This window comes from Sorex araneus, chromosome 1, assembly GCF_027595985.1.
Source record: "Sorex araneus isolate mSorAra2 chromosome 1, mSorAra2.pri, whole genome shotgun sequence".
Lineage (NCBI taxonomy): Eukaryota > Metazoa > Chordata > Mammalia > Eulipotyphla > Soricidae > Sorex > Sorex araneus.
In genome coordinates this window covers 207,003,919-207,019,156 of record NC_073302.1, presented here as the reverse complement: position 1 = coordinate 207,019,156, position 15,238 = coordinate 207,003,919, and the positions used below count along the sequence as shown (strand labels likewise).

Sequence of the window (15,238 nt, the reverse complement as noted above, 5' to 3'; positions counted from 1 at the left end):
AGTCGCCAGTTCTTGGGCACTCGAGTTGTTTTCAGATTTTGGTTATTGCGAACAATGTTGCAATGAACATACAGGTGCAGATGTTATTTCTGCTGTGCTTTTTTGCACCCCTGGGATATATTCCCAGAAGTGGTATTGCTGAGTCATATGGAAGCTCAATTTCTAGTTTTTTAAGGAAGACCCATATTGTTTTCCAGAAAGGCTGAACCAGTCAGCATTCCCACCAGCAGTAAAAGAGAATCTCTTTCTTCCTACATCTACGCCAGCACTGGTTGTTCTTGTTCTTTTTGATGTGTGCCAGTCTCTGTGGTGTGAGATGATATCTCATTGTTGTTTTGATTTGCAGCCCTGATGGTTAATGATATAGAGCATTTTTTTTTATTTTAAATGTTTAGATACAATGGCCTTTTTTTTTTTTAAATTTATTTATTTTTAATTAGAGAATCACCGTGAGGGTACAGTTACAGATTTATACACTTTTGTGCTTATACTTCCCTCATACAAAGTTTGGAACCCATCCCTTCACCAGTGCCCATTCTCCACCACCCGTAAACCCAATGTCCCTCCCACCCTCCCCAATCCCATCTCCCCCCCACCCCACCCTGCCACTGTGGCAAGGCATTCCCTTCTGTTTTCTCTCTCTAATTAGCTGTTGTGGTTTGCAATAAAGGTGTTGAGTGGCCGCTGTGCTCAGTCTCTAGCCCTCATTCAGCCCGCAACTCCCTTCCCCCACATGGCCTTCGACTACAATGTAGTTGGTGATCGCTTCTCTGAGTTGCCCTTTCCCCGGAACATGAGGCCAGCCTCGAAGCCATGGAGTCAACCTCCTGGTACTTATTTCTACAGTTCTTGGGTGTTAGTCTCCCACTCTGTTATTCTATATACCATAGATGAGTGCAATCTTTCTATGTCTGTCTCTCTCTTTCTGACTCATTTCACTCAGCATGAAACTTTTCATGCCCATCCACTTGACTACAAAATTCTTGACCTCCTTTTTTCTAACAGCTGCATAGTATTCCATTGTATAGATGTACCAAAGTTTCCTCAACCAGTCATCCGTTCTGGGGCATTCGGGTTTTTTCCAGATTCTGGCTATTGTAAACAGTGCTGCGATGAACATACATGTGCAGATGTTGTTTCGATTGTACTTTTTTGCCTCTCTGGGATATATTCCCAGCAGTGGTATTGCTGGGTCAAATGGGAATTCAATATCTAATTTTTTGAGAGTCGTCCAAATTGTTTTCCAGAAGGGCTGAACCAGTCGGCATTCCCACCAGCAGTGAAGAAGGGTCCCTTTCTCCCCACATCCTCTCCAACAGCGGTTGCTTTTGTTCTTTTGGATGTGTGCTAGTCGATATAGAGCATTTTTTCATGTGGCTTTTGGCCATTTTTCTTTTTTGAGGAAGTTTCTGTTCATTCTCCCCATTTTTTGATGGGGCTGGAGTTTTTTTTCTTGTGCAATTCTACTGATGTCTTGTATTTCCTGGATATTAATCCTTATGGGTATTGAGTAAATAATTTTTCCCATTCCATGGGCTCTCTCTGTATTTCGGTCACTGTTTCTTTTGAGATGCAGAAGTTTCTTAGTTTAATGTAGTCCCATGTATTTATGTTTGTTTGTTTCCTCTTGCTGTTTGTGTTATTTCATGAGTGTTTTTATTTTGATAGTATTTCAATCATCAAAGAAGCTCACTGCTCCTCTTCTTGTTGATGGAAGCATACCTCTCTAATCCTTATATGGTTAAGTTCTTGATTTGATTAGTGAAAGTTACATATTTATCAAAAGATGGACACAAAGTCCATCACGTACTTGTTTTCTTCATGTACCTCAGAGTACATGAAAATTGCCTGTAATGCTGTGATTGTGTCAGCATGAGAATTTTAATAGATTGGGAAATCTAATTCTCATTTTACCACCATCCTTGTAGACTTTGGGGTGGCATTTGTGTGCATCACCATCTCAGAGAAATTCATCTAATAGTAGGAAGGTATCAGTTTAGAGTTGATGATTAGAAGTGCTGGTCATTTAATTTTCATGTCATATTCCAGGCTCTTGCCCTCCACCAAATTACTCAGCTTTTCTTGATGTAGTTACGAGCTGACTCCACTGATAAATTGACAATAGAATGACCACTTATAATTCTGTTACTCTAGATGTAATTCTCATATAAACTAGAATACTTAACATTGTTTAGACTATTCTAGGAGCCTAAATTAATTACATATATGTATGTGTGTGGATATATATATATATATATATATATATATATATATATCTCCAAATTGCCAGTTAGTTCTAGTAATTACTGTCATGGAACTGGAAATACAAAGGATTCTTGCTCTTATTCCATAAAATTAGACCAGCATGTGCATATCAAACCATATCAGATTATCAGTGAATTATTATCATTTCTTTAGATGACTTTGTCATTAATCCAACAGAGCAATTTGTGTGTATCACTCTTAACATTTTGGTGAAAAAAACTTTTCCCTCATTTCCAAGTTCTAGGGAAACATTTCTTAGGTAGCTTAACTGGTTTTGAAAATGAATCATTACTAAAATGATGGAAACATTTGCTGTTGCTTTAGAAAGCATTCCAGTTGTAAAACACTAATGTTTTTCTGGAGTTCACTGCAGACAGATATATGTAGTCATCTTTATGTAGTCATAAAACTGATTTCATAAGAAGTCAAGGAAACAACTGACCAAACAATTTTATACCAGCCTTTATGGTCTGTTAGTATTATACTGCTGTATTCATGAAGGAGAGTTGAGCCCTGTGATATCACTGTCAGAGATCCCTGGGGAACCATCCTTAGGTCACTGTCCCAGGACAGTGCAGTTTACTAATGAACACTGACAGCAAGAAACATCATAGAGGAATTGCTTATTCCCTTCAATTAGTCCAAGAACTTTGACGTTGTTAGGAAACTTCCAGAAACAGGCTAAGTTGGTTTTTCACAATTTCAGAAGAGGCATACACTAGAGATTCTTCATCTTTTGGTTTCAAGGGAGATAAAATCAAACCTGTTTCTCGATCCCCCCCACAAAAAAAAAAAAAAAAACACAGAAGCTAGTAGACTATTGAAAATTTTAGGTCTTCAAATGTTTAAAACCATGATAATCAGCATTTTGAAGGATCCACCATGTTTTCTAATTCAAAACATGCCTGAGACATACTATATCTTCCCAACTATCACTTATCCAGGTCTCTTACATATTTTGCATAATTGCTGTCCTGTGAAATCTCTGTGGTCATTACCTAGCTTACAGGCATTAGACCTCAGGACATGAGCTCTTCATCTGTCAGTCTCACTTCCTGAGTGTAATCTCAGGTTATCACAATAAGCACAACCCAGGAAAGGAAGGGGGAAATTTTGGTAATAGAGCCCACTACAAGTCTTTGGGCAAAATACTAATTTTTGGATAAATCTTCATGCTGATAAATCTTGTATATTTTTTGTTAGAACTTAATTCTGATTTCTGCCATCATATCTGATAGTTGTTAAAACTGATTACACTTTCTTCAGTAGGGTTTTTTCTTATTTTCAAGCATTTTAATTGATGATATTTTGTGTTTTTCATTTAGCTCGTAACACTTCAAGAAGCAAAACTGCTGCTAAATGAAGATGATTACCTTATTAAAGCTGTATATGACTACTGGGTGAGAAAACGCAAAAATTGCAGGGGGCCATCCCTCATTCCTCAGATAAAACAAGAGAAAAGAGATGGCTCTACCAACAACGATCCATATGTTGCCTTTCGAAGGAGAACAGAGAAAATGCAAACTCGAAAGGTAATGTGCAAATTAAATTTAATTGTGCGCACCTTCATAGTATCTAAAAACCAACGTTGTTTCTGCTAGTAACTTTAAATAATGTGACCATAAAAGCTGGCTTATGGCATTGTTGAACCTCATCTCAGAAATTATGTGCTTTGGGGCAGAAAGCTAAATCAGGGATCGAGGGATTTTGCCTTCCACACTCAAACCCAGAGTTCTATCAGAGGCACCACGTGGCCCTTGAGCAGCACCGGGTGTGATCCTAGAGACCCTCTGGGTTGGGCTTCCATTACTGCTAAGCCCAGGGAGCACCATTTGATCATGCCTAGCCCCCTTAAGGAGTACTACACTTCAGCTTGCAGTTAGTATACAATTTTATATCAGTTGGACATTAATTTAATTTTTAAATGGGGTTAAAAAAGAAATTCTGCTTTTTCAGTAACTTCTTTTGGCCAGTTGTTTAAATGTTTTCCTTACACCCATGTCTTTTATAAGTGTACTGATCATACCCTTTTGGGTTTGCATTGAAATGTAAAGAATTTTTATTTTCGTTGATGGAATGATACTTCTAAAATGTACTCAGAGGGTCCAGAGATCTCTCTCCTAGCAGTACTTGGCCAAACAGGCCAGCAATAAATGCCAAGGCCCAAGGATGTGCTACTGCTTGGACTTACACTTTCTTTGAAAGTGCATTCTAATTCTGGCAAATAAATATGGACCTATTGCCTCTTAGCTACACCCTCTTGAGGTGGTGTAAAGCAGGGAAAGGTTCACTTTCAAGCCTGTTTTACTGACAGAAGAATGTAATGCAATTTTTATCTTCTCTTGTGTGCTGTCAAGTTGGGTCAAGTTGATGAAGTTGTTCCCATCTGGTTTTCAGAAGCAGCATGAACTAAAATTTTAAGCAGGAGAAATATGACTTCCTACTGTGAAATGGTACAGAAAAAAAAGCATTGTTTCAGAATGGTTATCATTGCCTTCCATTTCTTAAAATTAACAGTAAACCATACATGGCAATGCATTCTTCTAAGATTGCAAAGTACTGGTAACATATAATGAAAAAATGTAAAAAATGCATGAGAATTGTAGTTAGAAGCAAAGCATTTTCTGTGGAGTTTTGTTTCTCCTAACATTGAAAGCTTGTCCTTGTCAGCTGTTAATAGAACAGCTGTGAAGTATAACAGCTGCCAGGAGAGTATATTTTAGGAAAAACCGTTCTGCTGGTTAACAACCAGAGTTTCTATAACCCTTTCTTGGATTTCCCAAGTGCAGATGATATTTCCTGAGTTTTCAGTTTGTTATGTTCTTCACCAGGAAATCTAATATATTTTGTGAAAATTTATGTCTTGCTTAGAAAAGAGCAGAGTGAGATAAGTTTATTAGTAATTAACTATAAATATGGACTCAAACCAGACAAAGTAGAAGTTTATCTGAACCATTGAGAAGTCTTATGATAGATTGCCAAGTAGACTAGCAATGTCATTTGAAACGGAACTGTTAATGGGTCTTTTCATGAATAGTATTGACATATAAAGAATATTATGAATGTTTAAATGTCATTTGGAAATAGTTACATCATTATTTTCCAACCAATATATGTTGAGAATTGCTCACTATTTAGGTAGTATAGCTAGTCCTTACTTTTCCTATACTGACCCCCACCTTTCTGTACTTTCAACTTTCCCACAAAAGTGGCATACATCTTTTCCTGTGTGATTTTATTGGTGTTTTCAGTTGTGGGGTATAGATTATTCCCATTCAGATTCATTATTGTTGCTTAAAAATGTTCACGTTTCTAAAAGAAAGTTGTAATAGCAGTAAACAATGAAATGCCTCCTAAGTGTTTAAGAGGTGGGCAAGCATTAGGGGTGCACAAACATGAATCCATCTGAACAAAGCTGTTCTGCTTCCTTATCTGTCCTCACAGACTTAGAGGCATGTGCACAGCTGATCCAAAGGTTAAAGTAAAATAGTCTCAAACATTTTCATGAGAGTCTAGAGTTTTAACTTTAATTCACTAAACTAATGTCTAATTTAGGAGGGCTTAACTCTTCGGGACTTTGTTAAATGAGATTATCTTTTTTTTTTAAATAATAATTTTATTTTATGGAATCACCATGTGGAAAATTACAATGCTTTCAGGCTTAAGTCTCAGTTACACAATGCTGAAACAACCATCCCTTCACCAGTGCACATATCCCACCACCAAAAAAAAACCAAAAAAACCCACACAGTACACCTCCCATCCCGCACCCTCCCCCCGTCTTGTAACTGATAAGTTTCACTTTACTTTCTGTTTACTTTGGTTACATTCAATATTTCAACACAAACCTCACTATTATTGTTAGGAGTACCCCACTAGAGTCAGACCTGTTGTGAAGAGATATGAGGTTTTGGATTTCTGTACTTTAACAACTAAGTCCAGGGAGATTTCTTCCAGATATTGGATCATTGCAAGCTTTGAAAACCCCATCTGTGGTCGTCATAATATGGCGGTCACCACGCCCTTCATCCCCGGAAAGGAAGAGGCGAGAGAGAGAAATACCTTTCCCTTCCTGGGCGGGCATGGAGCCTCGGCTTAGTTCTCAGGCTGGAGACATTCTGTGAGGAGCTGCCCATGCCGAAAGTAGTTTAGCTGGGTCTGAAGTCACGCTCGTACAGCTGCAGAGAGGCCGCACCCGAGTGCGGCCCCCTGGGATCACATCTCGGTGTCAGAATGAACTGACAGGGATGTAACAATCACCTTTTTTTTTTTTTAAATGCCACAGTTTTATTTTTAAGTACTGCAGTTTGAGAGCATTTTTACTAGAGATTTGACAGTTAGATAACTGGATTATCAAGAAAAGAATCGGCCCCAGACAGAGAAAGGGTAAAGGTAGGGATTGAATTTAGTTATAGGGAGAGGGAATAGGACCATTTTAAAAACATGAGGGGCCAGAGTGATAATATAACAGGTAGGGCATTTGCCTTGCATGCAGCTGACCTGGGTTCAATCCCCCAGCATCCCATATGGTTCCCCAAGTACCACCAGGAATAATTCCTGAGTGCAGAGCTGGGAGTAACCCCTGAGCATCGCTGGGTATGGAACCCCCCAAAAAAAAGAAAGCAAAAAAATAGAAACGGAAACGATATCATTATGAACTGATAATTTATTAATATCACTAGATAACCATTGAAAAAACTCAAGAAACCCAAATTAAGAATATCCTGTAAAAGAAAAACTATATTCTACAGAAATAAGTGGTCTTCTACTCTTCAGAAATGTAAAAGTGAAAATCATCATAGAAAAATAGCTAAACTATTTCTAATTATAGAGGCATGACAACTAAATATAGTTTTAATTTTTTGGCCTTTTTTTATTAAAACCAAAATATAGTTTTAATCTTGAACTGGTGATGCACAGGGGTTACTCCTGGCTTTGCACTCAGGAATTACTTTTCGCGGTGCTCAGGGGACCATATGGGATACTGGGAATTGAACCTGGGTCAGCTGCATGCAAAACAAACGCCCTACCCGCTGTACTATTACTCCAGCCCTAAATATAGTTTTCATCTTGAATCAGCTTCTACACCAGGAAAACACTAATAAATTTTAATAATAAAGCTATATCCCACTAATATTCCTCAGAGCAACAGTCATGCATATGTCAATATATAGTAGCATAGCATTTATTGTTATAAAGGACAAATGGAGTAACACGTGAAATAATAAAATCTGCAAAGTAATAGGGTCACATAAATTTTAATTTCCTGATATTGGTCATTTGTACTATGGTTATGTAAGAAAATGTCGTTGCTTTTGGAAAATATACTTTAAAGTGTTTGGGAATAAAGGGGCATTAGCTTCAGTGTTTCTCAAAATGTGAAAGATTTTGGACTAGTGGAACTGGCAAGATAGCTCAGAGCGGAGCACGCGCCTATCATGTTCAAGGCCCTTAATTTTTATTCCCCAGGACTACCAAGGGGAACTACTGGGCCCCCCCTGGACCTTAGGTTTACAGGAGTGCTTAGCACTGCCCCACCCAGCACTGCTTTGATCCGACCCCCATCCCTGGTTCGATCTCCTTCTATTATATGGTCCTGCAGAACTTCAGGGAGTGACCTCCAGGGACCATGCTTGTGAGAGCTGAGAGTAGACAGCCCCTCTTACGGCCTCCCACCACCCCCTGCATTGTCCTGTGTGTCCCGCCCAAAACCATACATGACTGCCTTAAGCAATAAATATGTGTTACTTAGAATTCTGGAAGCTTCAAGGTCTAAGTACCCGAAAATTCAGTGTCTCTTGAGGTCCGAGCTCCTGGGTTTTTTTTTTTTTTTTGGATTCGCAAGTTGTTTATTATAGTTATTTACTGTTTTTAGATGGTCATCTAGCTCTGTTGTCACATAGTAGAAGTGGCACTAATTCCTGAGGATTCCTCCTTTATGACCCGTCTGCCTTCCCAAGGGCCCCACTTCCAAATACCAGTATGTTAGGAAGGAGGATAGATTCCGGTGTGTATTAATTTGGGAGGGACATAGGCATTCAGTCTGTCACAGTAAGTGCCTGTACATACAGAGAACGCATGTGCACGCTCTTGTAAGTTGTTTCTGGAAGTCTGGATGTAGATTCATGGGGAATTCTTTATACTTATTTTGCAACTCTTGTATAGATCTGAAATTATTTCAAAATAAAATTAAAAGAGAAAGAACAGGACTAGGAAAGAAGAAAACTAGGAAACAGTACAGGTGTTTGGACACAGGGAAAGGAGGGATTAAGCACAGTCCTAAAGGAGCATTTGTGAAGGAGGTCGGGAAGGTCTGGTGAAAGTTTCTGGTGCATTAGTATTGTTTGACTTATAGATTTGCATTACTCATTACATCTTTAACCTACTAGACTTGATTCTTTTGAGTATCAGGGCCATGTCAGCACTCTGCAGAGAGCAGCTTCTTTAATATTCATGGTTATGTTCATTTTAATATGCTGTGTGCTAATGGGACTTAGTTATGTTTTACGGGTGAAAACTACTTTTCAATGGCAGAAACTACTTGAGAGTAAAAAGAGCAAGTCTAGATAAATCTTTTCTTGACTTATTTTTCCTTGATGACTATTTGATAGTATATAATAACTTTTGTGTTGCAAATAAATAGAGGCTGCTGATTAAAAGCCAGTCTCCACTAGTTACTAAATAGGACTTTATTCTGTTAGTACAAGTTATTTCTTACCCTTCAAACTAAGAACTGTCCCTGCGACATTCAGCCTAAGGGTTCGGGCTCCGTGGCTCACATGGTTCAGGGGTACTGGGGAGTACTGGGAGTGGGAAATGGTAGGGGGATGTACAAGGCGTGTCAGGGATTGAATTTGGTGCCCTGAGCATGTGGTGCTTGCTTCCCACCCAGTTAAGATATCTCCCCTGATCCCAAAATTTAAAAAAAAAAAAACTTGCAGGTACTCTGAAATTCCTAATTTTACCAAATTCCACTTCTAACTCTGCAGTGGGATGTATTACACTGGATGAAATGTAATCCTAGTCCTCAGGATGCTTTGTAACCACTTTCAGTCTTATTTCTGCATTTCTAAAGTGACTGTTGTGATATATTAAGCTTTCTATTCTCCAATTTCAGGTGGAATGAATGGATAGATGTTTAATTAGACTCCTTTTAGGGAACCTTGATTTGAGAGAACTATTTGTATTGAAAACTGTTTTGCTACAATGTGAATTAACCCATTTTCTGCTGCACTTGCTTTTGTTTCAGGCAGAACTTAATTTTTTCTTTACAGTGGAATTATCCCTTTTATTTTATTCCAGGTATTCATCAGCTAGCGGCAATCCTTTTTTGGATAATTATTGGGAAATGTTTACTTGTATGATAAACATTTCCCAGTAAATAATTTTTGAAATATACTTGTTTATTTTTAAAATTAGTTTCCCTGTATATTCTTTAAATGATTTGAACATTTTACTTTTAATAAAATTAATTTGGATTTAGTAAGTTTTTTTTTTTGAAAAGTGAACTGAATAATTTGTTCTTCTAAAATTATTTTTTCTATTGAATTTTTCTGTACCTATAGAATCGTAAGAATGATGAAGCCTCTTATGAAAAAATGTTGAAATTGAGAAGAGAATTCAGTCGAGCCATAACAATTTTGGAAATGATTAAGAGAAGAGAGAAAACAAAACGAGAATTATTGCACTTAACCTTAGAAGTTGTAGAAAAAAGGTAAATGGTATATCATAATAGTGATAAGAAATGTAAGTTGATAATGAATGTAATAATGTAACAAAATAAAATCGGTGCTTTGTGTTTTTTTGCTGAGCTTTAAAACCACTGAAAATCTAACAATCATACTTTGAGATTGTGGATCCCAGTTTCATTAAATATCAGATTGTTATTAATTTATAGCTCTTCTAAATACTGTGTAGAATCACTGAATTTTATTTATAAAAGGTTAGAGGTGTCAGAGAGATGACCGTGGGTAAGGCGCTTAAATTTTGCACACGACCACCCTGGGCTTGCTTCCCAGCACGTGTCTCCCAAGCAGCTCCAGGAGCCGGTCCCTAAGCACAGAGCCAGGAGGGAATGAGCACGTGAGCACAGCTAGATGTGGCCCAAAACCAGCCAACCAATGAAAGGAAAAACAAAAGAAGTTAGATTGTTTCATCCACTTCTTTGTATTAAAAGTTACTTAACAAAATTTATGACGGTGAGCATTAATTTTATCTTCTGGTTAACTAGAAAGCATCCAGTTCTTTGTGAACATTCTTTTTATCTTCTGATTAGATAGAAAACATTTTGTTTCAATCCTTTTTTGAAAATGTATTCACTATTATTTCTCCTCCATAATAAAGTAAACTGGACTAATAAACCTAACAAAATTTGGTGTACACCTGAGGCAAGCATTTTACACCTCTTTTCCCAGTACTTGAAAATAGAATATATATAAGAAATTTGTCTTCTGTGTACCAGAGATTTGGGGTGGGTTTTTGTTAGTTTTTTCCTAAATCTCAAGTAAGTTTTTGTTGCTGCACGTTTTCTCTTTTGAGAATCACCTAATTATTGGGCGGAGAGCTATTTCAGAAGTCTAAGCTCATGCTTTGCATGCTGGAGGCCTGGTTTGGTCCCTTCTGCCACACACTCCCCAGAGCACCACCCGAGTTTACCCCATAAGTGCCACGCTAGGGAATAGCCCCAAGACTGCTAACTAGGGGTGGCCTACCCTGCTCTGCCCCAGGCTCTCCAAAAGTAGCCTGTTTATTGGCTTTGTCTGGTTTGTTTCAGTTAATTAAGGTATCATTAGGTTGTTGTTTTTTTTCCCTTACATTTAAACTCTGCAACATTTTCTTATATTTTGTTGCCTTCTCAAGATACCATTTGGGAGACTATGGTGGTGAAATCCTTAATGAAGTGAAAATCAATAGATCAGAAAAAGAGTTATATGCCACTCCAGCAACTCTTCATAATGGAAATCATCACAAAGTCCAAGAATGTAAAACTAAGGTGAATATCCTCCGGGGTGAAGCATGTATGGTAATACTGAACAGGCAGTTACTGGCTTCTGCAGTTGTGTATTTTGATTATGATAGAAAGTAACTAATACTATTTAGCTCTTGTTGTTTCTCAAGTTCTTTGCTAGGAGTGTTTACATACATACATATGACTTTTAAATCTTTATTAATAATCTTTTGAATTCAGTTTTATCCCGTTTGACTTCGAGATTATAGCAAATAAGCGCCACGATCCTTGACTCCAGATCTAGCACTAAAGACCACGTGCTTTCACTCCGCCTTCGCTCCATAATGAATCAGTATGGTTGAAATTTGCTTACTACAGCAAATCCTCCATCGTCCTGGTCGTGGGCATCAGATTCAGCTTTTTAAGTCTTTTGGAAGTTCTTGTTGCATTATGATTGGCAATATTGCAATTATCATTTAGTTTTTACCACTAGTGACTTAGAAAATGTCCTCTCACTTAAGGGATCACAGTTTTGTTTTTTAGCTAACACTTTCAGACTCGGTCATGGCTTTCAGCTCTTAGACTGAAGAACAACATTTGCTCACTATTCACGTGGTGCAGTAATAGAAGCAGTCCTTTTCACTGTCATCCCACAGTGCTGTTTGTAGGTCTAAAATGTTGAAAACCACTGAATTAAAATATTCAAATAAGATATTAAAAAATCATGTTTTAAAAAAATTTTTAGAGCGCTTTGATTTAAATGAAATTATAGTAGCTGAAACATTTAGAAAATAGAGCTTTGTTACGTAACAAATTTAAAAGTTACTTAGGGTGTTTGTGGAAAATTCATCTTTTAAAAATGCATATAATACTCATTTTTCATAGGCTTATTCTTAAAGGTCAAGAAAGAATGTGGATCAGGAAGACTCCTGTTCTCATGTTCAAATTCAGATATTAGAGTTCTTTCTTATTAATCACAGGCATTTAGCCCACCTACCTGATTGATTGTCCATATATTGCCTCTATAACAAAAAATATTATCAGTGAGGGCAGTATCACTTTGTAAGGTTGGTTTTTTTTTTGGGGGGGGGGTGGTCTTTTGTTTTTTGAAGTAAAACAGATTTTATTTGGTGGTTTTTAGGAAGGAGAAGTAGGGAGAGAAAGAGAGTGACACACTCGAGAGAACCTGGGCTTCTCCAAAGGCGGAAAAAGCCCCTGCACACACCCCAGGTCTAATCTACAGAATTAGAAGTGAAAGTATGAAAGCACCCATCTCGAGAGGGGAGATGCGGGCAACTCGTGTGCTCAGGCGCCACATATGCTTGGCCATGTGGGTGCAAGCAGTACACGAGCTCGGGCAGCATCGGCTCGGTAGCATCTGTGCCTGGAAAGGGTTTTTTTAATCCACTTATGTAAAGTAGTGCTTTTTATAGCTTCATGATTGATTGGCAAGCATAGAATGTGAAAATATCACCTCACAGTTATCCATAGTTAGTCTTCTATATTGATCTGGATCATCTTTTAAGGGTAAACACATCCTATTTAAATACTAAATTTGAAGAAATTGCTTTCATTGTTGTTCTATCCCATTACAGCTAACTATACTTATTTTGTCCACATTAAAATAAACATTGTCTCTTTATTTTTAAAGAATTAATATCTTCTTTTTGATGTTGTAGCTATAACCATTGTATATAAAGTAGGGAATATTTACTTAAAAAATGGTACTTTGTGTTACTTTTTTTTAAAAGTTATACAGTAGTTTTAACAAAAATCTAAACTACAAGGGGAAATGTTTGCCTTCCTAAATGTTCTTTCTCTTAGATGACTTGTACTTTGGTGCTTAAAGTAGTCACATACAAACTTTTGCGACGTGTTCATTCCTGTTTGTGAGCGGGAGTGCCAGAGTGCTGCAAAGAAGCAGCGCTGATCCTCCCTCCCTGCTAGTGCCTCCCAGGTGGCCTCTCCGGTGCCCCTGCAGAGCTCGGGGCACTTGAACATCATTGAATTACTGCAGTCGAGGCAGTAATTCTAAAAAGGGAGGGTTTTTTTCTTCTAGTTAATACGCTTATTTATATCCAAAAAATTGTCACCCCTGGACATTTTCTAAACTTAGAAATAATGAATAATCTAATTCAACTTATGAAATACCTATTTACTAATTAGTTCAGTGAATTTAAATAAAATTTAAATTACTTTTAAAATGCTAGATTGCTAAAAATAAATCACTGGAATCATTTAAATATTAATGGCAATATAAAAAGTATCATAATTATTTTTAACATAACTTGCAAAAAGTAAAATATTTTTCAGTTTATAATCACCTAATTTTTTTTTACACATTAAATACAGTAAATAAAGTCACCTCCTCGGTCAAAATGTATGTTTTTTCAAGGAGCAGTCTAGCTTTTCATGATTTCTAAAATAATTTTCATTTCTTCCTTTTGGGGGAATAATCGTCATGTAAACAGCACCCTCATCATTTGTCTGTGAAAGAAGAGGCTTCTGATGTGGTTCGTCAAAAGAAGAAGTACCCAAAGAAGCCTAAAGCAGAGGCTTTGGTAACATCTCAGCAATCCACTCCTGAGACATTGCCTGTGATCAATAAGAGTGACATTAAGCAATATGACTTTCACAGCTCAGATGAAGATGAATTTCCACAGGTGCTTGTTTTAAAACTATTTTAAAGACATTTCCTTCTAGTCTTTTGTATTATTATATTTTCAACCATAATTGACATTTTAGGATTTTGATTCTGGATTTCTTTGCCCAGTGTTACTGCATAAACAGTATCCACATCATATACCTAGCTACTGAAATGATATTTAGATTTTATTACTTTTTATCAGTTGGATAGAACTTTTTCTTTTGTGGGACATTTAGGTGGCTTTCAGTTTTCCTTGTCAAAATCAACATCCATCTTTCCTCTTTGTTTTTAAAAAAGATTATGAAGAATAGGATTATTAAGTCATATTATCAATATATTTTACCAACATTTATGATATTTAATGCATAATTTTATGTATTTACCAAAAAGTCCCTGTTTTTTTTTTTTTCTTTTTGGGTCACACCCAGCGATGCTCAGGGGTTACTCCTGGCTTTGCACTCAGGAATTACTCCTGGCGGTGCTTGGGGGACCATATGGGATGCCGGGAATCGAACCCGGGTCGGCCGCATGCAAGGCAAACGCCCTACCCGCTGTGCTATCGCTCCGGCCCCAAAAAGTCCCTTTTTTTAACCATAAAATTTTTAGAGATATTTGACAATAGCTATTTGATGCCAAAGGTGATTTATAAGAAATGTTTCAAACTTTAACTGACAGAAATTCATTAGTTTATATAACATTTTTTTCTGTTTAAAATTTATACCTCAGCTGGAGAGATAGTGTAGGGGCTAAGTTTCTTTCTTTATGTTTGGCCAACCTGCCTTCAATCCCAAAGATCTCTGGGTCTCCCATGCACCACTGGATATGGCCCCCAAATCCAAATAGGTAAATAAAACGTATTCTTTTACTACTGGGGTGGCCCTGGTGCCTCCCAGGTGGCCTCTCTGCACTCTCTGGCCCTCACATTGGGTCAGTGGCTGACCTGATAGACCAAGGATCACTAGGAGGAAAATTGCCTGAGCATCCTCATCAGTAAATAAAAATTATTCCTTCTGCATTTTCGGATTTTGGACTGCACCTGACGTACTCAGGATCTGCCCCCAGATCAGCGCTTAGGAGTTAGTTAGTTAGTCCTGGCAGTGCTGAAGGGGCTGCCATATGCTGAGATCAGAGCTGGGGCTCCAGCCATTGAGCTATCTCTTTAGCCCCAAAATTTATTCTTAATCATACATAAATGTTTGCAATTTTTTAATTGTAATTTTACTCATTGTTTCTGTTCTAAAATTCTTTGTTACATTAAATGATCACTTTAAAAAAGCAAGACTTGTTTAGCACCTACTTCAGCTAGTATAACCAACCTAAAGAGACTACTATATCAAACTATAAAACATGCTTTTACTGAATTTAACAACAGCTCTAAA

The 15,238-nt window shown here is 37.4% G+C and overlaps 1 protein-coding gene across 3 annotated transcripts in view; it reads left to right on the top strand.

Moving 5' to 3' along the window:
- The window catches only part of EPC2 (enhancer of polycomb homolog 2), a 101,281-nt gene that overhangs the window by 63,963 nt on the left and 22,080 nt on the right, over nucleotides 1-15,238 (top strand). For 2 of the 3 annotated variants that reach the window (XM_055118555.1, XM_055118550.1), the window contains exons 4-7: nucleotides 3,591-3,797; nucleotides 9,831-9,979; nucleotides 11,125-11,257; nucleotides 13,684-13,875. In XM_055118555.1, coding sequence (XP_054974530.1) covers nucleotides 3,591-3,797; nucleotides 9,831-9,979; nucleotides 11,125-11,257; nucleotides 13,684-13,875 — 681 coding nt within the window. The remainder of the gene's footprint in view (nucleotides 1-3,590; nucleotides 3,798-9,830; nucleotides 9,980-11,124; nucleotides 11,258-13,683; nucleotides 13,876-15,238) is intronic. The other variant, XM_055118560.1, reaches the window with a different exon arrangement.